This window comes from Myotis myotis, unplaced genomic scaffold (genome assembly GCF_014108235.1).
Source record: "Myotis myotis isolate mMyoMyo1 unplaced genomic scaffold, mMyoMyo1.p scaffold_m19_p_13, whole genome shotgun sequence".
In the NCBI taxonomy this organism is placed as follows: Eukaryota; Metazoa; Chordata; class Mammalia; order Chiroptera; family Vespertilionidae; genus Myotis; species Myotis myotis.
The window spans coordinates 46,081,918-46,106,358 of record NW_023416317.1 but is presented as its reverse complement, the minus strand read 5'-3'; the positions used below and the strand labels follow the sequence as shown (position 1 = coordinate 46,106,358).

General features: G+C 47.3%; 1 protein-coding gene across 1 annotated transcript in view; it reads right to left on the bottom strand.

Annotated features, from left to right (window-relative positions):
* Positions 1–3,831: 3,831 nt before the first annotated feature.
* The window catches only part of TRIM71 (tripartite motif containing 71), a 65,521-nt gene continuing 44,911 nt past the window's right edge, over positions 3,832–24,441 (bottom strand). Inside the window, exons 2-4 of the mRNA XM_036332867.1 lie at positions 23,996–24,163; positions 14,222–14,356; positions 3,832–10,006 (exon numbers count right to left, since the gene is read on the bottom strand). Of these exons, the coding sequence (XP_036188760.1) occupies positions 8,555–10,006; positions 14,222–14,356; positions 23,996–24,163 (1,755 nt within the window). The 3' untranslated portion in view covers positions 3,832–8,554. The remainder of the gene's footprint in view (positions 10,007–14,221; positions 14,357–23,995; positions 24,164–24,441) is intronic.

The following is a 24,441-nucleotide window of genomic DNA, read 5'->3' as shown; positions in this document are numbered from 1 at the left end:
CTCTTCTGCTTCCTCGCCTGTAAAATGAGCACACAATTGCTTTATGTGGTTGTTTTGGTACTAAAACAAGAAAATACTTGCAAGGTCCTCAAAGCTCATGATGACCAGGTCTTCACTGGTGGAGACAGAAGCCATTGGTCATGAAGCACAGAGAACCAGAGTGCCTGGGACTCGTGACCTCCTTAACCGATGATGGACTGGCACGGGGCATGAATAGCTGGTGTCCTCTCTCCTATTGAGGACAAATCTGTGTGTGCCCTACACTATCTTCAGTGCTCTCCGTTGTGGGATGAAGTCGGTTATCCCCTGTGGCACCTCCCTTGATATGGCACCCTTGCTTGGCCTCTTTCCCTTCCTGTGTCTCTAATCCCCTTCCAGGGTTTCCTGGGAACAATTCCTGATGAAAAGCTTTTACAGAGTTCCTCATTCATGGTCTGCTTCGGAGAACCCAGCCAAACCTAAGAAAGGCTCGTGAGCCCGGCCGGCATCGCTCCGTGGCCGAGTGTTGACCTATGAACCAGGAGGTTATGGTTCGATTCCCGGTCGGGGCACATGCTCAGGTTGCGGGCTCAATCCCCAGTGTGGGGCGTGCAGGAGGCAGCCCACCAATGGTTCTCTCCCATCATTGATGTTTCTCTCACTCTCCCCCTCTCCCTTCCTTTCTGAAATCAATAAACATATATTTAAAAAAGAAAGCAATACTCCAGCTAGGAAGTTGCACCAAATCACTGTTGCTCAAAACTCGCCAGGCAGAACTAGTCACAGGATTCTCAAAACACACAGGCCAGAAAAGGCCATCAGACTTTTCACTGAAGTTCTTTAAGCAGTCACATGTACTGACTTTACGTGTTGCCTGTGGCTCTTCATGGGGATGAGTCATATACCATAAAACTGACCCACTTAGTTGTAAAACCATCACCACTACCTGATTCTACAACTTTTTCATCTCTCAATTTTTTAAAAAAAAAATGTATTTTATTGATTTTTTACAGAGAAGAAGGGAGAGGATTAGAGAGTTAGAAACATCGATGAGAGAGATCAACCAGCTGCCTCCTGCACGCCCCCCAGTGGGGATGTGCCCGCAACCAAGGTACATGCCCTTGACCGGAATCGAACGTGGGACCCTTGAGTCCGCAGGCCGACGCTCTATCCACTGAGCCAAACCGGTTCGGCTCATCTCTCAATTTTAACGTGAACCTAAAACTGCTCCTGAGGAACAGGGGGCGTGGGGGAAGGACAGAATTGTACATCTGAAACCCATATAATTTTATTAACCAGTCACCCCAGTGAGTTTAACTTAAAAACATCTGAGTGCTGGCCTGTGTGGTTCAGTTAGTTGGAACACTGTCCCATACACCAAAAGGTGGTGGGCCGATCCCCGATTGGGGCGTGTGCCAAACGCAAGCAACTAACAGATGTTTCTCTCTCACATTTGATGTTGCTCTCTTGAGAACGCTGAAATCCAGTGTCTACTGGTCATCACTAGTTTGCCAGACTCTTCATTCAATGGTCAAACTTAGGCCTGGCCGGGTGTGGCTCAGCAGTTGAGCATCGACCCAGAAACCAAGAAGTCACCAGTTCAATTCCCAGTCAGGGCACATGCCCAGGTTGCGGGCTCAATCCCCAATAGGGGGCGTGCAGGAGGCAGCCAAGCAATGATTTTCTCTTACCATTGATGTTTCTATCTCCCTCTCTGAAAGCAATGTATATGTATTTTTTAAAAGGCCAAACTTAGGCTGTGGGAATAGACACACATGACAGGTGAGCAAAGTAGGGGACAATTTAGCTCCAATGAAAAATGAAGTCCCAAAGTGAGATGCTAACACAGAGGGCACCAAAGAATAGTCCTCTTTATCTACCTGGCACCTCTGGTATGCCGCCAAAGTTATTTGGGCAAATTGCTCACTACCCACCGCGGCCAGAGCTGAGACCCAAAGTTGGTCCCCCACCCCAGGCAGAAGGGCTACACACAAACACACACACACAAGGCCAGCGTCCACTAGGGAGGTGGCATGTGGGTAAGAGGGGGTGGGTTGGATGGGAAGGACTGTGGTAACGGAGGCATCCCATTCTTGCCACTCTAAAGGGACATCTGCTACTCAGTTCCTTGGGAGAACGTAGGCCTGGGGCTGCCAGATCTGAAATTTCCCCCAAATTCCGTTAAGCCCAGGTTTTAAAATATCAAGGCTCTTGAACATTTCTTCTATTTTAAAATGCTGTAGGCACCTGTTCTGAAAACACTTCATGGACCTCATCTGGCCCAGCAGCCAGAGAGCAGCCTCTCGGCCCACCCTCCTCCCAGACTCCCTTCCACGCCAGGCGGCACACACACCCTTATTTACTCTCGATTAAAGGATCACACAGACACATTATTTCCATGGAAAAAAAAAACCCTCTTGTTTATTTGATTAAACAAAAATAAAATAAGCTGCATAGGAACAATTTTAAAGTCCAAAGAGACACCAACTTTGTTTTAAGGCTGCAGTAGCTGATACAGCATCTCCTTGCTACCTTCTCCAGCCTTCTCTGTGGACCACAGCGATACATTCAGAAGCCCGTTAGCCAACACAGGAGTTTTTGAACACTTATCCATTGGTTCTTCACCTGCTCATTGCCTGTCATGCCTGCGGCCTGCAGTACAACATTTAAGATTTAAAATAAAAATCCACAGGGGGGGGGAAAAACAAAACAAAACAAAAACACCCACCCCAAGCAAACACCCGCTTAAAGGTTGGAGGGAAAGCCTCTGTTCCCCCTTCTCCACGTGATTGGTGGGACCTGCACCACTGCTGCGATGCCCACTGAGCAGTGTCCAGAGGCAGACAGCACCCCAAGATGGGCTTGGCGATGGTTTCTGTGGCCCGGGCAGTTATGCTGGGGGTGCGTATTCCTTACCTACGCATGTCTGCCTTGGGGGGGGGGGGGGGGGAGCGGGAAAAAGTATATTTAGTCTAATATCAGGCAACATGCCCATGTTAATTTCTCCAATTCTGCATTTACCTTTTTCACAAAAGAAAGAAAAAAAAACCTCAAACTCAGCCGAGTCATAGGTTCTACACTTAAAGCATTTTGCTGATGGGGCATGACAGCTAATGGGCAGTATTAAACAAGATTCATTAAAAAAAAAAAAACAAAAAAACAAAAAAAACAACTAACAACCCTCCCACCCACCCTAGTATATCTAGCATGCTAGTTAAAAACAACAGCCCTGACCCCACCCACCCTTTCACCTGCATTGATTTTAGGGAAGAAAACAATAAAAATAAAAAAGAAAACTTACCACTCTAAAAACAAGAAAACCCCAGAAACATGAGAAACCTACACAGACTCCTAGAAACATAAAGAATTATTCCAGCGCTGGTTATTTATAGGAAGTAAACACTTTGCTACACACGTTAGCATTCAGTCAGTGTGCTCTGAGATAGAGCCTTAAGAAGAAATACTACCTGAGCTTGTAAGTTAATACAATCATTAAAAGGAGGTCTAAGACCATGTGGACACACGAAACTTTTAGAACCATTACTGGTTAAATGACGATGGAAAACATCCCACCAGGCTGGCTTGTTGACCCGTAAGATCAATTTTAAAAACAGACATCATCGAGGTATTTCTTCACCATGACACGTAAAACCCAATTCACAATCACTGCAGTGGTCTTAGGACCCTCTCCTCCAACCAAAACAAAACTCAGCGAGGGGAAGAAGAGGTGGAGAGGCAGTACAGTATATCGTGATAATGTGCTTCTCAATTTTATCAAGTATTTAATAAACAAGCAGAGGAAAAGAACAACCCGTCAACATGTTACCTTTGGTAGGAAAAAAAAAAAAAATTTTTTTTTTTTTTTTTAAAAACACAAAACAAAAGAGCAACACACACTTTACCAGTCACTGCTCAGTAAGACAGCGATTGCTGCCATGTCGCGGAGATGGACATCCAGTGGGGTCTAGGAGAGCAACAAATACAATCAAGAAGTCTAAAGATCCTCATTCCCTTCAAACAGCTGATGTTTCCAACAAGACCCTTAGAATTGCTCCTAAAGGGGTATACCTGCCGGCACTCAAAACAGATAAAATATTTTTTCTCTTGAAGAGAAAAAAAGAGACCTAAAGGTCTTTATTTGTAGTGAAGTCCTCAAATAGGTCAGATGCACCAGTAGTTCCATAATACTGAACAACATGGTAACAGTGTGCGTAATTCCTGGTTGCGGGGGGGCGAGGGAAAGGTTTGGGGAGTCACGTTGGTAAGGAACACTTGGATTTCCGACTATGTTTGCCTGAGTAGAAGGAATATTTGGTTTCAAGATTTCTTGTTCAAGGTCAGTCAAACGTTTCTCCCGGGAGAAACCAGCTCTGGATTCCTGAAAACATTTTCTTCTAGAGGTAGCTTCACGCCCACCCACTCCCCAGGGGTTTAATACTATTGATTCCGAGACCCGTCTGATGCTAACATGAGGTAGATGAACTTTTGCCAAAAGTGAGGTAGAAACCAAACGAAACAACTGGTGTGGAGTGGAGTGGGGTGAGTGGTGTGCGTGCCCTGTGCTCCTGGCCTGCAGGAAGCCAGAGGAGCTGCAGAGCCTCGAGAGCTCGTAGCTCTCTGGCATCATCATCATCGCACAAGTAGAAGAGTTCGACTTTGATACAGCCCCAGACTGTTGGAACCGCAAGAGTGATGTTTTCAATAAATACCCTAAATACTTTTTGGCACCATTGAATTTTTTTTTTTTCTTTCCCCAAACAGAAAAACAAGCCTATGAATAACTTTGGCATTTCTTTCACTATCTACCAGAACACAGCAATCTTTGAATCTCCCAGAGAGGAAGACGACACATAGACAGACAGTATGCTGCTGCTTCAAGCCTAAAAGACACCCCTCCTCAAACCATTAAGCTTTGGCTTAACTAGAAGTACACAGACCGAGCCAATCTCAAGCTCTTCTCTTACAGCTCCAACTCAAAGTGCCTTAAACCTGGCGAACTTTTTTGGCCCAATACATAATTTAGATTCTGTTTATGGTACCCTTGTGTTTCCCTAAATAAATTACACTTAAAAGGGCATCCATCAGTCAAGGAGTTAGTGCACCTGGGGCCATGCCCAGCGCCCTGGGCTCCAGCCACCTGCCAGCTGCAATACAGCACAGGCTGAGAGAGCATTGCCTCTCGAGAAGGAATGATTTTTTTTTTTTAAAGCAAAAGATGAACACTTTTGAAATGTGAAGTCAGTGACAAACCAAAAGTGGTTTTTATCTGTGCGTTAGATTTCCTTTAGCCATCTCAATACCCAAACCTATATTTTCGAATCCAATTGGCATTTCCGAACATAAGCAGGCCTTATATCTCACCACCCTGCCACCTGACCAGATTAGACATACATGGGGATTGTTGTCTGAACATCACATTTACTCAATAGAAACATTTTACTCTCCTCCCTTCCGGCACCTAGGACCTCTCACCATGTTAAAGACTTCCCTTTCTGACGCAATTCCTACCCACCCTAGCATCACCTCACATCGGGCAGGAGGTATGCACTTAAATACAACTAATTTTGAACAGCCTCCCTCACACTAGAGAGTTCCAAATATTGGCTTTTCTCCTCTTTCTTTGATTTGGAGCATTCCACATTGTCCAATAAACACATTCCAAAGTGCTTCGCACCAATCCCTGCGGATCAGGAGTCAACTGTGGGCGGCCACAGAGGCCAATGTTTTAAAAACAACATCTTCCCCAGTGTGACCATGTTTTGCAAAGGGCAGTGATGCACAATTGTGGGTAAGGAGAGAGAGAGAGAGAGACCCCCACTGAGGGTACAAAGAGGCAGCACCACCCACCTACCCACATTCCAGGGAGAACCTCCTAGAGCTTTAAGCCTGCAAATTGATCAGTCTATTAATTATAAGACCTGGTCATTTCAGCCATGTGTGGAAACGCTGGCTTTACAATCAAATCCATAGAAAAGTGATAAATAAGCAATTTTAGTTACTGCCATTCACCAAGAAAATGCCCCACTCAGATCCCAAGGTGTCCCCACATGTGGGAGACTGGGAGGAAAAGATGAGAGCGAAGGTGATGATGAAACTAAACACGGAATCATCAAAGGGAGTAACCACACTTGGTCCGTCATCCCAGCCATTATCATGACCTAGAGTTTTCTGAGAACATTAAAGAACTTTTCAAAATCCATTTCTTCAATTAAAAAAAAAAAATGTTTTTAAGCATTTAAAACAAGTTGTCTTTGGTGTTTAAAGGGTGATTTGTTGGGTAAGGTAGGGTGGGGCTGGGGGTGAGGAAAAGACCAGCACCAAGTTATTCCAAAATAAAAAATAAAAATGCTTACTTACATGAGCTCTTTACCAAAGACGTTAGGGACAAAATAAAAGGCAACTGAACAGAAACTGAGGCAGGATTCACTGTTCAATTCTTCAATAAAAGAAAAGGCATTTTTACAAAATGAGACTTCCTGTCACCTCCCACCCTGTAACACAGCAAACTGAGGCAGCAGGTTCAAGTTTTTTAAAATTTTTGGATACTTTACTGAAGCTCTTCCAGAAATGAGGTTCCCCCCATTTCGGTCATTTAGAAACCCTAGAACCAAAGCAATGGGAACCGGGAATTAAATGTCCAGTAAAGCAATTTGATTGATGTGTTAACACTGTCCCCGACATCTTTTCTTTGGGGATGACAAACTGTTTCATTTGTCAGTTTATTCTGTTCACTTAAAACGACATCCATATTGCAAAAGGGATTTCTTTTGAATTCAGGAACAGAAAGTGACCCGTTAGTCTGTTTAAACAAGAGCTCTTCCTGTAAGCCCCTGGCTTCCGAGAGAGCCTGTTTTCCTCCTGAGCTGTGCAAGTCTCGAATCTGGTTCTTATTTCCGTGTTTGCGGGGAATGCAGGGACCCGTGTGGGTTCTGCCAAGCAGGGTATCAGCCCCACCGGCTTCCCACTTAAAAAAGATAATGCCCGGAAGCACAAGGTTTTGTACCCAAGTCCAGGTTACTACGAACCAACCCTGTAAAGTGACCGACGCCGTCCCACGGTTCTGCAGGGGAGACTGGCTTCCATTTCCATTCTTTGGTACCGAGATAGAGGTTTCACAAAAGATAGTATGCCCTACATTTTGAGTTGGGGCAATTTAAGTTTGCAGATCCTTTACATTCAAAGGCCTTTGGGGGGCATGGGGCGGGGGGGTGGAGAGACGTTAACCTTGAGGTCCTACGGTAGGGCGCGGGGAGCAGACCGCTTTGTAAAAGAGACCCGAGCTGAGGGTGAAGGATGGGCTGTTCCTATGAATCTGACTTTCAAAACATTCTATTTCCCTGCACTTCCCAAGCAGGGGAAAAAATTGTGCTTTTAAACATAAAAGTTCATTCCCTTGCCTACTACTCTTCTCAGCAAAAGGCATGCATGCTTCCACGAACAGAACAACGTTCAACCTAGGATCGGGGATCAACCCCAACCCTCCTGCAGAGTCCGGAAGAGTTTGGGGGTAACTTGCTTCATTCTCATGCTCCCAGGCGACTACCTGGGGACACGCATGTGCACCCACCAGGCCCATGTCCAAAACCCTCTTTCTGAGATTGAGGTCCGCTCTCTTCTTCCGTTTGCTTAACTCTTTATAACCAACAGCAAACTAGGAATACGTAACTTTTGAGAATACTTTTAACAAAAACGCTGAACTACATTTATTACTTTTTAGAAACTAAAGTAGGAAGAGAAAGGTTCTTTGGGAGGTTGTGCATCACCTTCAGCTTCATTAACCTGATGTAAGACGGCCTCACACACACGCCCCTACCTTGAAAGAAACAAAGGTGACATAAGCTAAACGAGGAATATGAGTCGGCATTTCTCGGCTGGCAAGCCACAGCCCCATCTTCGAGGAACAAGAAAAGATGCTGAACAGGATGACAGACACACTGAGATATAAAAGGAGAACATTAAGAAAGTTCTCCATTGCAGCATTTAAAAAAAAATTTTCCCCCCAAAAAGATCAAGATCACACAACACAATCTAACCCCATAAACACAGTATTCTCAAGAACACAAATACTCTATAATTAAGCATTTAAAATCCTATTTTCCCACGTTTTATACTTTTTTGTGGGTTGTTTTTTTTTTTAACTTAGTAGTTTTTTCCGTGTTTCCTTGGCTCAATCTACAGAGTATCAGCCCACCACACACATCCAGTGCCCTGCCAGCCAGAGACAATAGGCTTGTGCATGTCACGTCCCACGGAGGGGAAGAGGGACACGTGACCTCCACTGAACTGAGGGCCGGCTGGAGAAGGAAATGTAAAGATTTATGAGGTAGATAGAAATTATCACTTCACAGGCTCAATCCCTGCAGAAAAGATAAGTACATTCATCTGTAAAAAAAATAAAGATGAGGTAGGACTTAGGCAACGTTGTACTTTTCTTGTTCTCTTTAAACAAAAGAAAAAAAGAAATTTCCCTGAGACTGTTTCTTCCTTGAAATTCAAAAGGAGGAGAGAGAGAGAGAGAGAGAGAGAAAGAGAGAGAGAGATGTACACCCCAAACACAAAAGCCTAGAAAATGTGATTAGAAGATGAGGATTCGATTGTTGCCAAAGTCAACCACGACGATCATCCCATCGGGGGTGACGGCGATGCCGGAAGGACGGTCCATCTGCCCAAAGCCACTGCCCTGAGCTCCAAACTTGCACAGGAAGCTGCCGTTGGACTCGAACATCTGTACCCGGTGGTTCCTGGAATCGGCCACAATGATGCGCCCCTCCTGATCCACGGCCACGCCCTGCGGGCGCAGGAACTGCCCGTTGCCGGTGCCCTCCGAGCCCAGGAAGCGTGCAGACTGGCAGTCGGGGTGAATCACCAGGAGCCGGTGGTTGTTGAAGTCGGTGACCACCAAGTGGCCCTCGTGGTTGAAGGCCACGCCCCGAGGGGAGTCAAAGTGCTTCCAGAGAGCCCCCTCGAAGCCATACTTATTCAGGAAGACGCCGTCGGGCCCAAACAACTGGATCCGGTGGTTCCGCGTGTCTGAGACCAGGATCTTGCCCTCAGAATTCACCGCCACATCCCAAGGGTAGTTGAACTGCCCGTTTTTGGTCCCTTTCTCGCCAAACTTGAGGAGGAACTGGCCCTCAAAGGTGAAGACCTGGATTCGATGATTGTCCTTGTCGGCCACCACGATCCTGCGGGAGGCGTCGCAGGCTACCCCGGCCGGTCGGTCGAACTGCCCGGGCCGGGAGCCCAGGGTGCCGAATTTGTGGTGGAAGGTGCCACAGGGCTTGAACACCTGGATGCGGTTGTTGCTGCGGTCGGCGACCACGATGTAGCCCTCCTTGTCCACACTCACGCCCCAAGGACGGCAGAGTTTGCCATCGCTGTCGCCCTCGCTGCCGAAACTCAGGCCCGGGATCCCAATGCCCACATAGCTGCGGCCCGACTTGACCACCACCTTGAAGGGGCTGTTCTCGATGTGCTGGTTGCACAGGGTGACCGACACCAGGTGCTCACCCTCCAGCTGGGGCCGGTAGCTCACCAGGTAAGTCCCGTTCTGCTGATCACTCACCTCGGCCCCAAACAGGTTGCCGTCAGGGCCCAGGACCACAGCTGACATCAGGTCGCCCCCCGAGAGACGAGGCTCTCCATCGTGGTCGTAGCCCATGACAGTGAAGGTGGCCACCTTACCCTGGAGGGCCCGCTTGAGGCCATCGCCCGTGGCCTTGGTGAGCGGCGCGAAAGCCCCGCTGCTGACGAAGCCGAAGGACTTGATGGCGAGGTACAGTGCCTGGTCGGGGGGCGTGAACATGACCCGGTCGTCTTCCTGGGGCTGCAGGAAGCTGCGCACCGTCTTCAGCTCCTGCACCTGGGCCAGCATGCGGTCTCGGGCCAGCAGGATGTCCAGCGCCCGGCCCTCCTCCAGGACCTGCTGAACGGCGCTGATGGTGCTCTCCAGCTTGTTGAGGTTCTGCCGCAGCTTTTCCACCTGCAGGTACAGAGACTTGGCCTTCACCTGGCGGATCTTCTCTACCTGGAGGGAAAGGTGAGGATAGGGAGAGAGGACACAGAGGCTTAGAGCCAAGCACAGAGGCTTACAGCCCATCACCTGACACTAGTCAGGAAGAACCCTCAGACAAATCCGTGCTGAGGAGATAATCCACAGAAACAACTGGTCTGCACTCCTCAAACTCAGCAAAATCCAATGGCAAAAAAAGGCTGTCGAACTGTTCCAGGTATAGCGGATGACTACACAGACATAAATAAATGCAATGAGTGATCCTGGATTGGGCGGGGCAGGTGTGAAAGGAACAAGGTGGGGAGAGCTGACTTGTGCTACTAAAAATACTATTTCTTTTTTTTTTTTTTTAATATATTTTTATTGATTTTTTACAGAGAGGAAGGGAGAGGGATAGAGAGTTAGAAACATCGATGAGAGAGAAACATTGATCAGCTGCCTCCTGCACACTCCCCACTGGGGATGTGGCTGCAACCAAGGTACATGCCCTTGACTGGAACCGAACCTAGGACCCTTCAGTCCGCAGGCCGATGCTCTATTTCTGAAATGTGACTACTGACTGACTGAGGAGTAGATACTAGCACAGAACTGGGATTAAACTTCCTGATTTTAATGAACTATGTGCTTAGCTAAGAGAATGTTCTTGATCAGAGGCAATAAACAGTTTAGAACTTGGGGAATAAAGGGACATCGTGTCTCCAACACCAACTTACTCTCAAGTCAGATCCATACATTTTATATATACTAGTAGAGAGAGTGATGAAAATAGGGCAAAATATAAATAACTGGTGAATCTGGATAAAGGATGTGTGGGGTTCTTTTATTATTAACCCCTGCAACTTTCTTGTAAGTTAGAAATTAAATAAAAATTAAAAAAAACAGCCCTCTAGCAAGTTGTTTATTGAGTATCTACATTGTGTCAGGCACTGGAGGTACAGTGGCCAAGGGAAAACATGGATGGTTCTTGCCCTCATAGGAGATTATACTTTTAAATGACATATACTCAAGCAAGCACACAGAGAAACAAGGTAAGGTAATTTCTGGTGATGATGGGTGTTAGAGAGTAGAAATGGGAGATACAAGACAGCGTCTAGGGAGGCTGGATTTAGACAGAGGGATGTCAGAGACCCTTCCTTTCACAAGCCAACAGCTAAAAAGAGTGATCCAGCCCTGACCGGTGTGGCTCAGTGGACAGAGCGTTGGCCTGTGGACTGAAGGGTCCCCGGTTTGATTCCAGTCAAGGGCATGTACCTTGGATGCAGGCGCATCCCCAGTGGGGAGTGTATAGGAGGCAGCTGATCGATGTTTCTAACTCTCTATCCCTCTCCCTTCCTCTCTGTAAAAAAATCAATAAAAAATATACTTTTTAAAAACACCACCATAAAATCATTTTTAAAAAAATACATGAGTAAAAAGAGTGATCCAAGCACAGGAAAGAATAGGCATGAAGACCCTGAGATGGGCACTTGCCTGGAATTTCAAAAAAACTAGCGAGTTTTACGCAGGGAGAGACATGAGTGGATGGATGGATGTTCTTATATAACCATAAGGAGCATGTATTGGAGAGGACAAGGGAGGAAGCAGAGACCAGCGAGCACCCCGGTGAGGGGGGATGGCATCTTAGGCCACAGTGGTGGCTATGAAGGTGGAGAGATAGAAAAGTGGCAGAAAGGATGCCAGAGGCAGAACCAGCAGGGCTTCCCAACAGCCGAGGCCAGCCTTCCACTCCCTGAAGACTGAACGGTCAGTGCTGCTCGGGAGAGCCTGCAAGGCCTTGAATAAAATGCCACCCCCACCCTCACCCACAAGAAAGATACCGAGAGAGTAAAGGGAGTTGGTGAGGACCTAATTCCACATTACGCCTCCTCTGGCCTCCTCTCCTCACCTCTAAGAACAGGTTATAGAAACCTTCAATAGGAAGCCCAAAAGGCCTTACCCACAAAAGGTGGAAAAAGGAGTCCCCTAAATCTAAAATGCTATAATAAACATGGATCCAGATCTGCCGCAGTAATTCCTGCCTCGAAGGTGGGATTTTTGTCTGACCAAGGAAAACACAGTCGTTTCTCCATTCTTTTGCATTAACGTACTAAAAGTCCTCTGATTCTAAGTGATTTCCCTCAGGAAGGGAGCACAAAGGTCACCCAGCTAGTTCACCCTGCTTTGCAGAGGACCGTGAATGCTGACTGCTCCGAAAGCTGCAGAAAGCCTTTTTCAGAAGGCGGGGAGGCCTGGATTTTCATCGGATTTTCCCTTGGGGAGTGATGAGGTGATTTCTGACCCACTCACATGCGTTTTCATCTGCTCACCCTGGAAGCAAGACACGAATGTGCAGAGAGGGCCTTGTGGGGACAGGTCAGAGAGGCTTTGTCCTTCGGTCTTGCACTGGACCAAGCCTCCAGGCTTTGGTTCTGACCCCTCAGCCAGGTGGTTGTCACTAACCCCAAGAGGAAGCCACACCCACTGGAAATTTATAAGCCACAAGAATGAAAGGTGGTACACCTGGCCTTCCAGTATCTCAATGTACAATAGGTGAGATGCAAAAAGGCAAAACCTTATCACAAAGAGGTGCGCAGGCAGAAAAATTCGTAATCAATAAAAGGGAGGGGGATTCCCACATGATGTGGGGCGGGGTACCATAGCGAAAAGTCGAGATAAAAGAGTGTGTCCAGAATGAACAAGCCTATTTTGGGAGGAATCTGAGAATGAGTGCTTGGGCAAGTAGAATAATAACGTTTATTGCCCAAAGAAATGGACTCTACCCACCGCCCCCCCCCCCCCGCCCCCAAATTTGCTTCTCTTAGCATCAAAACTTGCTTTCCATTCCTCCTGAAAGAAAACTGCCTTTGGAGTCAGCCTCACGGGAGGGAGGATGAGAAGGTAGGTGAGATCCGCAGAAACACACAAAGGCCTTTTCATCGGCAAATCCAGAAGAGCGAGTTTGTGGCAGAGTTCACCACAGAGCTCTCAGGTTGCAAGGAGTGGGCCCCCTTTCAGTTATAATGAACATTCGTGGGTGGCATGAGGCTGACAGGCCACGGGGGCATCTGAGTGTCTGATAACCATGTCAGGGCCACAAAGGTGCCTAAATAAAATATGTGCTGAATTAAATCTTGGGACTTTTTTCCTCCCAAGGAGTCTTCCTCTTCTTATCAAAAAAGCAACTGAGCCATATTCCTTGAGAGGTCGGACGAAGCAGAAAGCAGAGAATTAGGAGCTAACTAAATGGGAGAATGCAAGATCCGAGGTAGCCTTCCAGAGAACATTTTAGGGCGTCGTGATCCGTGAGGGCCACCTCCGGAAATAGAGGTACCACCCCGTTACCATCATATAGTTTGATGATCAAAACAAGCATGCTCACCCTTTATATGTGGTCTCACGTGTGCGCTCAGAGAATGTAATTACAGTGGAACTGGGCGTGTGGCACGGGCCCATTCACAAGCATATTCCTCTCTGCCCTCTGGGAGAGAGGGAAGGTCAGACAGGACAATGCTGGGATGGTGACTTGGGTAGGGAGAGCCATCTTTCCAGCTGATTTTTAAAACATGTATATTTGTATTGATTTCAGAGAGGAAGGGAGAGGGAAAGAGAGATAGAAACATCAATGATGAGAGAGAATCATTGATCGGCTGCCTCCTGCACGCCCCCTACCACAACCCAGGCATGTGCCCTTGACCGGAATGGGATCTGGGACCCTCCAGTCCGCAGGTCGACGCTCTATCCACTGAGCCAAACCAGCTAGGGCTCCAGCTGATTTTTTATCTAAACAGCACACCAGTGTGCTCAGCATGCTTTCCTGCTCCAACAGGAAGAAAGGGCACAACGCTCACTGCCCTGGCCAAGTGGAAAACTGGCTTTCCACAAGGGTTCAGGAAGTGCAACCAGCCAGGACACCGAAAATAAGGATGTTGCCTACCAGCCTGCTTTCCTAACAACGGCTTCAATTGTCCGTCCTTTCAGCTTCCTTCGGAGCGAGTGCCATAGAAAACTCGGGACTCCTTCCAGTCTTGGTACCCGACCACTTCTGAAAAGGCTTCTTGTTATTTTACTGCCTGGAGAGCACCCACAAGGTTCCAGGGACCCCTGAATTTTTCTGCCAATGGAACTCTGGTCAACTACCAAGTCATCTAAATTGAGAGCTGGGGCCCAGGATCTGACATGTGGTTCATGGAAGAAATGCTGGCCGGCCGAGGAGGCCCGGACTGGGGGTGGGGTGTGCACTCTCCCCATTACCTTCCACAGCAGCTCGCACTCCCGCTCCTCCAGGGCCTTCTTATGTCTTGCAGTCACGGCCTTGACCTCCGACTGTACCACCTTGGCCTTCATCTCCACCTGCTCCGCCACGGTCTGGGCCTGCTCGATACTCAGCTGGAAAACCAGAAACAATTTGCATGGCATCAGAAGGACCTTCACACGCTTTCAACAAAACGTTTAGGTCTGCCCCCACCCCCAACCCCCACCAGACCTGAAAAGCGAACACCCAGGGCCCCCCAGACCGCTTGCTCCACTTCCTTGGAAAGAAAGGCAGACACTTAGGGAGAGAATGGCATCTGTCTGACATGTAACTGAAGGAGTTGCTGGCAAGCGCTGGGTGTCTTTGTAGGGGAAATGGCACCTACCCGGTGAATGTCAGGACTATTAAGAGCTACTCTGACACAGTGAAACCAGTGTAGCTGGGTCGCAGCCGAAAACTGGGGATACGGATCAGATGTGAAAGGCACTACCCCGGGCACACGAACAACTTCCTTCCCACAGACTGTCTGGCCTTCTCACTGCCCACCTGGGGGAAACCCTGAGGGCTGGGCCCATCCCGCACGTGAGGGTTATACAACAGGCTGCAAGCCAGCGGCTATCCATCACCTTCCTGTCATGTCATTACCAGCCAGAACCAACCCACATGCATACTGGGAATATTGGCCACCTCAGAAACCGTGCCCTGTGGTTAGAGACCATCAACACCCCCCCCCCCACACACACACACCCTGTACCACCAGCTCTAGTAAATCAGCCAGTTTAATCAGACGTATTATTGTTCATAAAAAATTAATCCAGACAGAAGGCCTCGTGTTTTCATTAATATTACATGACACGTCTTCAAAAGGATTTCTCCGAGATACTGAGGTATTAAATCAGGGATCCTACTAGTACACTGACTGCTGATGGTGCAGTAGTCTCAGAGCTGGCGTCCCAAACCAGGAGGGGCCTGGAGAAGCATAAAGAGTTTGGAGCCTGGCCTGGGCTCAGGAATTGGTGACGGGTGACCAGCCATCCTTGTACCCCGGACAGAGGAGTATCCAGAATACGGAACGCATCAAAAACTGGGGCAGTCCTGGGCAAACCAGGCTGATGATCAACACAGGAGTCGGGTAACCGGGTTCAAATCCTGGCTCCACCGCCTACTGGTTGAAAGGCCTTGAGACGAGTTCCTGGCCCCCGACCCTGGTAAAGGAGGACTGTGAGAAAAAATGCACAGAATACATGGGGAAGAGCTGACCACAACAGCTGGCAAGCAAAGATTCTTCCCTAGAAGTTCCAGTAGGAGCATAGCGCATTCTTTTCTTTTCTTTTTTTTAAATATATTTTATTGATTTTTTACAGAGAGGAAGGGAGAGGGATAGAGAGCCAGAAACATCGATGAGAGAGAAACATCGATCAGCTGCCTCCTGCACACCCCGCACTGGGGATGTGCCCGCAACCAAGGTACATGCCCTTGACCGGAATCAAACCTGGGACCCTTGAGTCCGCAGGCCGACACTCCATCCACTGAGCCAAACCGGCCAGGGCTATATCGCATTCTTGTTGACACCCTTATTTTGGACTCCTAGCCTTCAGAGCTGCGAGATAACACATTCCTATTGTTTTAAGTCACCCAGGTGGTGGTAAGTTGTTGAAGGAGCCCCAGGAAACTAACAAGTAACCAACAAACGGAAGCAGATGAATTTGTCCAAATTTTCCCTTAAGGTCAAAAACCAGAATGACCAACAAAGCAAAAGTGTGCCTATAAACAGATATAATGGGGTTTGGTAGATTTCAAATGTCGCAGGCTGTCAAGTCAAGATTCATTCAGAAAAAGAGAAACCTCACTAGACATTGAAACAGAGACCATTTACAGAATCGGGCTAACTAGGAATTGGAGCAGGGCTAGGACAAAGGGCACGCTGAGGATGAGAGACAGTCAGTCACTGGGGGAAGTAGCCACTGACCCCTCGGGGGTTCCCAAGAATGACGAGAAGAAATTGGGGTTTTTCCCGTTCATTCTGGGAGTGGCAAAAGCAAGACATGGGAAGCAACTTCTGCAGCCAGGATGAAAAAATGCCCCTGATAACAACACGAAGTGAAGAGGAAGAAGCGAGTCCCTTCTTCCCACGTCCAGGTAGTGGCTGGAAGGGAGTGCTGCAGCCCCAGCATCCATGGTGAGAAAGGGTGGGAGAGGAGAACTCAGTGACGGATACACCCTGTTTTCAGGTGTGTTGGTTATTAATTAGCACAGACGTGTCCACACCCGACACAGCCAAGCCTGTGTCCGTAATATCTCTTTTTTTAAAAAATATGTTTTACTGCCGAAACCGGTTTGGCTCAGGGGATAGAGCGTCGGCCTGTGGACTGAGGGGTCCCGGGTTCGATTCCGGTCAAAGGCATGTACCTGGGTTGCGGGCACCTCCCCAGTGGGAGATGTGCAGGAGGCAGCTAATCGATGTTTCTAACTCTCTATCTCTCTCCCTTCCTCTCTGTAAAAAAATCAATAAAATATATTTTAAAAATAAAATAAAATATGTTTTACTGATTTTAGAGAGAGGAAGGAAGAGGGAGAGATAGAAACATCAATGATGAGAGAGAATTATTGATCGGTTGCCTCCTGCACACCCCCCACTGGGGATGGAGCCCAAAAACTGGGCATGTGCCCTGAAACAAGCACTGAGCCATGCTAGTTGGACCATAATATTTCTTTTTTATTGATTTCAGAGAGGAAGGGAGCAGGAGAGATAGAAACATCAATGATGAATAAGAAAAAAAGAAAGTAAAGAAAAAGAAAAGGAAACAATGATGAGAATCACTGATTAGCTGCCTCCTGCAGGACCCCTACTGGGGATTGAGCCCCCAACCCAGGCAACCGGGGCATGTGCCCTGGCCAGGAATCAAACCGTAACCTCCTGGTTCATAGGTCAATGCTCAACCACTGAGCCACACCAACTTAATGTTTCTTCAATGATCAGCAGAGGTGGTAAGCTGCTTTCTATTTTCACCAATGTCATTCATTGTATACCAAACTGATTTCTATAAAAAAAAAAAAATCACAAGATTTGAAAATAACAAGGCCAACACTCCTGTAGGGCAAGAACTGGCTGGGAAGGCAACGACCACCCCCTTTGCGTGGGGGTGGGGTGGGGCGCTTATCATGTGACTCTACTCTGCTCCCTCAGGCCCTGCCAGATCCCTGCAAGCCAAGCCCTTGGGTTTGGAACTCCCATTCTCTAGCAAGAACCATTTCTTCCACTTTTCAAGCAGGTGGAAGGGGAGAAAAGCTCTTACTACAATCTCAGTCATCCCCAGGCATGCACGGATAACATCAATCCTAGGGTTGAGAGTCATAAAGGCCGTGTTGCAGACAAAATGGGTCTTGGCTTTCTAAATCGTGCACAAACCAGTCGAGCACTGCATTCCAAGATGCGCAGCCAGGACCTGCTGAACTCGTTCCCATTATCGAGAAAGCAGGGCCTCTGGAGGAGACAAGAGGCAGGTGGGCTGGGGAAGATGACAGTGGGGAAGGGGCTGGGTCAACTTTGAAAACAGAAAGACACTTTGCAGTTAAAATTAAAACAAACAAAAAACAACCAACAAGCATGGGGCTTGAAGAAAAAAATGTTATCTTCTAAATGTGTACACAGAGCCAATCAAACATCTGAAACTGAGGGTCTCAATCTGGGCAGGCGAATCAGTCAGCTGACCACTCAGTACCGAGGAGTCTGAGGCCATGTGTGGGTTTCCTAGGGCGGAGTGCAGAAAGCGATTAGTGATGTCTGCCGTGGAGAACAGTGGTGGCCTGATGGCTGGTATTTAGAGTGCGCCGATAACCAGAAGAAGATACAAGTGCATAAACTCGCAGGCCACCATAGCCGATAATGAAAAATACTCTACTGTACTCATATGATTGTAATCACATTTAAGAGCTTTGAAACTATTCATCTTAAAATTGTCAGTGCATGGCTCAGTGGTTGGAGCGTCGGCCTGCAGACCAACGGGTCCAGGGTTTGATTCCTGGTCAAGGGCATATACCTGGGTTGCAGGTTTGTTTCCCCACCCTGTTCGGTGTACATGCAGTGCATGTAGGAATTAACCAGTGGATGTGTCTCTCTCACATTAACGTTTCTTCTCTCTCTTCCTCCCTCCCTCTTTCTCTTAAAAGAAAAACATTATGGAAAAAATATCCTTAAGTGAGCATTAACAAAAAAGTCAGCACAGTTTTTCCTTCATTAGTTATATATTAAATAAATGTGCATCTTACACCCAATGGCATCTTAACTGTGATAAAAGACATAAAACAATTAAAGAATCAAGGCTCTCTTATGTGGAGAGCAACCATATTCCTATCCTGCTTATAAATATCCCCAGGTAATCAGTGCACCTTATAAAACCCTCTAATTACACCGGTGACCAGAATGATGTATATTTTTCAGGAACAATCAAAATAATAGAAGGCTCTTCCCCGCCAGCGTGGCTCAGAGGTGGGCATCGACCTATGAACCAGAAGGTCACAGGTTCGATCCCGGTCAGAGCACATGCCCAGGTTGCAGTGTGGGACATGCAGGAGGCAGCCGATCGGTGACTCTCTCTCATCACTGATGTTTCTATCCCTCTCTCCCTCTCCCTTCCTTTCTGAAATCAATAAAAATAAAAAATTAAAAAAAATAATAGAAGGTTCTAAAAAGCAATAAAAATGATGAGGTAACACTACAAACATCTTCCATGCTTTCTTTGTTACGGGCAATTCTAGACTCTCGTCAGGGTAATTCTGTCTAGAATTAATCAAAGGATTTACTTCTGGGTGCTTTTTATAAATACAAAAGCTAAATTAACACTGGATTTAAAAAAAAACAAACAACCCACACTCAATGGGAGAGATGTCTTTTTTATGTATACTCTTCCCACCCAGGAATGATTTACTAAAAGCTTACACAGAAATTAATCTTGAAAAGAAGCTGATGAGGACAACAGGATGGGAGGAAAAGAAGGTGCTCAAGCCCTGGCCAGCTTGGCTCATTGAACAGAGCGTTGGCCTGTGGCCTCAAGGGTCCTGGGTTTGATTCCAGTCAAAGGCACATGCCCGGGTTGTGGGCTCGATTCCCAGTGGGGGGCGTGCGGGAGGCAGCTGATCAATGATTCTCTCTCATCATTGATGTTTCTATCTCTCTCTCCCCCTCCTTTCCTCTCTGAAATCAATATATATATTTAAAGAAGGTGCTCAAGACAAGATGAGGGAAGTTAATACACAAGCTGCTTACAGGGCATGACTGCTTATTTATTACTAGAGGCCCGGTGCATGACATTCGTGCACTGGAGGGGGGGCGGGGGTGTCCCTCAGCCCAGCCTGCACCCTTTTGCAGTGCGAGAGCTCTCAGGGGATGTCCGACTGACAGCTTAGGCCTGCTCCCCAGAGCCTAAGCCGCAGCTGGACATCCTTAGTGCTGCGGAGACAGGCTGCTGTGTTCGCCAGCAGTCAGCCGGGCTTGTGGCTGAGCAGCACTCCCCCTGTGGGAGCACACTGACCACGATGGGGCAGCTCCTGCATTGAGCATCTACCCCCTGGTGGTCCGTGCGCGTCATAGCGACCTGTCCTTCCACTGTTCGGTCATTTGCACATTACCCTTTTATTATATAGGACAGGAGAACAGCCAACATATATCTCAAGCCTTCTGGCCCCAACACAAACACATAAAAGAGGATCAGTGTGTGATTTGGGGTCCTGAAGTGACCTGAAAAAAAGGCAAAAAACACCCTACAGAGGGGAAATCAATAAGACAAATATCCTCTGGTTGAAGAAAGGGAACGGAGTTTCTGAAATGTTTTTCTAAACAAAAGCTGTTAAATGTAAATTAAAACAACCCCCCAAACTGTACTGAGCCCATACACATTGTAAAATATATTCCTGGGTTACTAATACTCATTTAAAGGTAGTGTAAACGCCCTAACCGATTTGGCTCAGTGGATAGAGCATTGGCCTACCGACTGAAGGGTCCTGGGTTTGATTCCGGACAAGGGCATGCACCTTGGTTGCGGGCACATCCCCAGTGGGGGATATGCAGGAGGCAGCTGATCAATGTCTCTCTCTCATCGATGTTTCTAACTCTCTATCCCTCTCCCTTCCTCTCTGTAAAAAATCAATAAAATATATTTAAAAAAATAAAGGTGGTATAAAGTTGATATGGACTTAAATCTACTACCTGTCTACCTGCAGATGTGGCTGCTTAGTATCCTTTACTTTGAGATGTTAAATGCTCATTCATTTGCTCCAAAGGGAACTCCCTATCATAGTGCCCCCAGCTACTGTGCCCAAGGAGGAATGAACGAAGACAGGCCAGTCAAGGGCCCTTCCCTGGGATTTTGTATATGGACTAGAGGCCCAGTGCACAAAATTTGTGCAAGGGGGGAGGCGGGGGGGCAGGAGGAGTTTTGTCCCTCAGCCCGGCCTGTACCCTATCACAGTCTGGAACCGCTCAGGCAATGTCCCAACTGTCCGATTGCCAGTTTAGGCCCAATCCCACAGGGATCCCTGCAGATAGGGCCTAAACTGGCAGTTGGACATCCCTCTCGCAATCCAGGACCACTGGCTCCTAACTGCTCGCCTATCTTCCTGATTGCCCCTAACTACTCTACATGCCTGCCTGATTGCCCCTAACCACTCGCTGGGGGGCGGGGCTGGCCGGGGCAAGGGGCCGTGGTCATTCTGGTCTTTGGTTTTTCTGCTGTTTCTGTCACTGGGCTTTTATTATATAGGATGCTCCAGCCTCCTCCACCGACCTGAAAAGGGAAGAGGAGGGGGGAAAAGGATACCCACTCTTTCTCTGAGGGTGGCTTGCTGAACGGTGCAGGCCCGAAGTGATCACCACTTAAGCCCACCTTTCTCTCTGCACTACATGGACAAGCCCAGATCCAGTAGCAAGAATGAGGTTACCATGGAGAGAGGGACGGAGCTAAATGATTGACAGTGCTGGCACCAAGGTCTGCGTCCCTGGATACCTGAAGCCTGATCCATCCATATTCTTCTACCTGGTCACCTGAGACTATTCATTCCCTTTTAGCCAATGGCAACCAAGAGTCCTAATAAAGACAGCATGGGAAATTTTTAAATTAGGTCATGGTGCATTCAAGTTCTTCAACCATGATTTTTCTTCATATCTGGGGGGGCGCGTGTGGTGGTGGTGGGTTACACATGCATAAGAAGGGGTTGGGGAGCTACAGAGAGGACACCTGCTCACAGGCTTCCCAAATGAGAAACTGTTAGGTTTGGATTCAAACTGCAATTCTATTCACCCTTAGTGTGCCTCTGGCAGGTTACTTGAGGTTAATTTCTCTGGAGCAAAGTGTTCTCTTTGCAAAATGGAAAGAATGACAGCCACACCATAAAAGCACTACTATGTATGCATAAAGTGCCTATTTCAGTGCCTGGAACAAAGCAGGAGCTCAGTAAACAGGTTTGGTAGTCCTCACTGAGGAAAAGGGAAGGCCGATTGGTTAAGATCTGGTTGCTTGGGCAAAGCAATTAATTTTGTTCCTCCATTTCCATTATTTGTAATAGAGGGGGGAAAAATGTTTCCTTGATCTACTTTTGGGGATAGTTTAAATTAGTTCACTAGAGAGAGTAGGCGTGCTCAGCATAATTGTGGCAGCTTTCCACCATGGCAAGCTGGAGCGTCCGCAGGGGACCTTCGCCTATTAGGATGATCAAAGAAATGATAAAAGACAAACAGGAGATAAGGGACAAAATTAATCCAAAAGTCTAGAGTAACACTGCATCTGTACAACCTAAAACAATTATGCTTAGACATTAAGCTCAGTTCTCATTGTTGTGCAAAATGGTGTAATATCTGTTACACTTGCTTTAACATGAAGAGTGACCATGTTTGTTTTTTTTAATGTATATTTATTTATTGATTGGTTTCAGAGAGGGAGAGAGAGAGATAGGAACATCAACGATGAGAGAATCATCGATTGGCTATCTCCTGCACACCCTCTTACTGGGGATTGAGCCTGCAACCCGGGAATGTGCCCTGAAGGGGAATCAAACGGGCAACCTTTTGGTGCACAAAGGCAAGGCATCCAACGGAGCCACACCAGCAAGGGTGACATCAATGGCTCTTTAAATTCCCCAGGTGACGGTGTCTTAGAAAGAAGCCTGCAGGGCAAGCACTGGGCAAGGTCCTAACTGTAGTGGCATAAAAAATGAAAACCACAAACCACTTCATTCACGGGGACACAGTCATTAAGATAGAATAGAAATAAAACAGAGCATGTACCAGCGAGGATGCTGACACGTGAGACGTAACAGCAACCACGGGACAGAGACACTCTGAAGGCATAATAAGAATACGACAGCCGAAACCGGTTTGGCTCAGTGGATAGAGCGTCGGCCTGCGGACTGAAAGGTCCCAGGTTCGATTCCGGTCAAGGGCATGTACCTTGGTTGCGGGCACATCCCCAGTAGGAGATGCGCAGGAGGCGGCTGATCGATGTTTCTCTCTCATCGATGTTTCTAACTCTCTATCTCTCTCCCTTCCTCTCTGTAAAAAAATCAATAAAATATATTTTTAAAAAAAAGAATACGACAGAGTAAATCATTCCAGAAACAGACTCTCAAACCTTCAATTTTAGGACGTGGATATCAGACAATGTGACTCATCAGAAAGATTACTTCAACATCATGCACAGGAAAGTGACAGCTGTGGAGAAATATATTAAAATCTAAACCATCCTTAAACTATCTTCCCTAGAGCACATGGTCAGTTCTTCAACCACTTTCCTAAAAGATACTTTTTTAAAAAATAGATTTTATTGCTTTTTTTACAGACAGGAAGGGAGAGGGATAGAGAGTTAGAAATATCAATGAGAGAAAAATATCGATCAGCTGCCTCCTGAACACCCCCTACTGGGGATGTGCCCACAACCCAGGTACATGCCCTTAACCGGAATCGAACCTGGGACCCTTCAGTCTATAGGCCAATGCTCTATCCACTGAGCCAAACCGATTAGGGCTAAAAGATGTTTTTTAACAATTCACTTATTCAAATACTCTAACTAACAATAGTTTCCTATTCTATTTCTGCTCAAGGATTAGCAGTGTCTATTTTCCAGCTTAGCCTACAAAACAAAGGCTAACACATCTCATGGTGTTTCTGTGTTCCTAAAACCTGGATCAGGCAAGGAGATTCAAAATCAATTCAGGCACACAATATTACCTGGCTGCGTGAGAGAACGGTGCTATGCCCCAAAGTTACATGTGTCCCCAACCCCAAAGAGATAGAAATTAAACAGAAACAAGAATCTAAATGACTTGATCACCCAGGGAAGAAGTTTTGAGACTCTGAACCTTATGGGAAAGTGCCCATATTCGCTTCTTTCTCACCTATAAATAAATAAATCTGAATAGCAAAGGTCTCTATCTGAAAAGCATCAAGCTCCCAGGCCTTCTGTGTAGTCCATCTGGAACTGGGGAGGGGCTGGATGGGAAACAGACAGATGAGGTGATAGGGGCCCAGGATAAGTATATGGAACAAGCCTAGACCAGCCATTAACTTTGGCCACATCCTAATCTGCACAAGACTTCAAGGTGGTCCCCACCCCTGTGCCCCAGCCCCAGGGATTATTGCTGCATGGATATCACATGAGCTCACTTGGGTCATTGTTCCACCAAGGCCCCCACACACTGGCGTCTGCCCAGTAATCTACACACGCCATCTAAAAGGTAGTGGGAAAGGTTTTATGCACAAGGAAGTAGGTGAAGGAAGGACTGACCTGGATCGCCTGGCGGCCCTGCTGGGCGTCAGCCAGCAGCTGGATGGTGAGTGCCCGGGAGTCCTGCAGTGCCTCCTGGAGGTAGATGAAGCTGTGGCCCCCGTGCCGGCCCATTGTACACTCACGACAGATGGGCACCGAGCAAGTGTCACAGTACAGGTGCAGCACCTGGAGACGAGAGAGGGGACAGGCATGAATGAGAGCCGCAGGCCTGGGGACAGAAAGGACAGCAACAGGGGCTCTGGCTCCCAGGCTCCCAGCCTCTCCCCTCCCAATAACCTAGCACACACCCTACAAGGGCAGGGAGAAGTGTAGTCAACTGTGAGCCCAACTTGTTCTTCTCCCCACCCAACCCGGTCAAAAGAAAGACAACCATCATTCCACTCCAGTTTCATTCAGAAACATAACTGAGACACTTCACAGGCAATAATATTTCCCTGTATCTT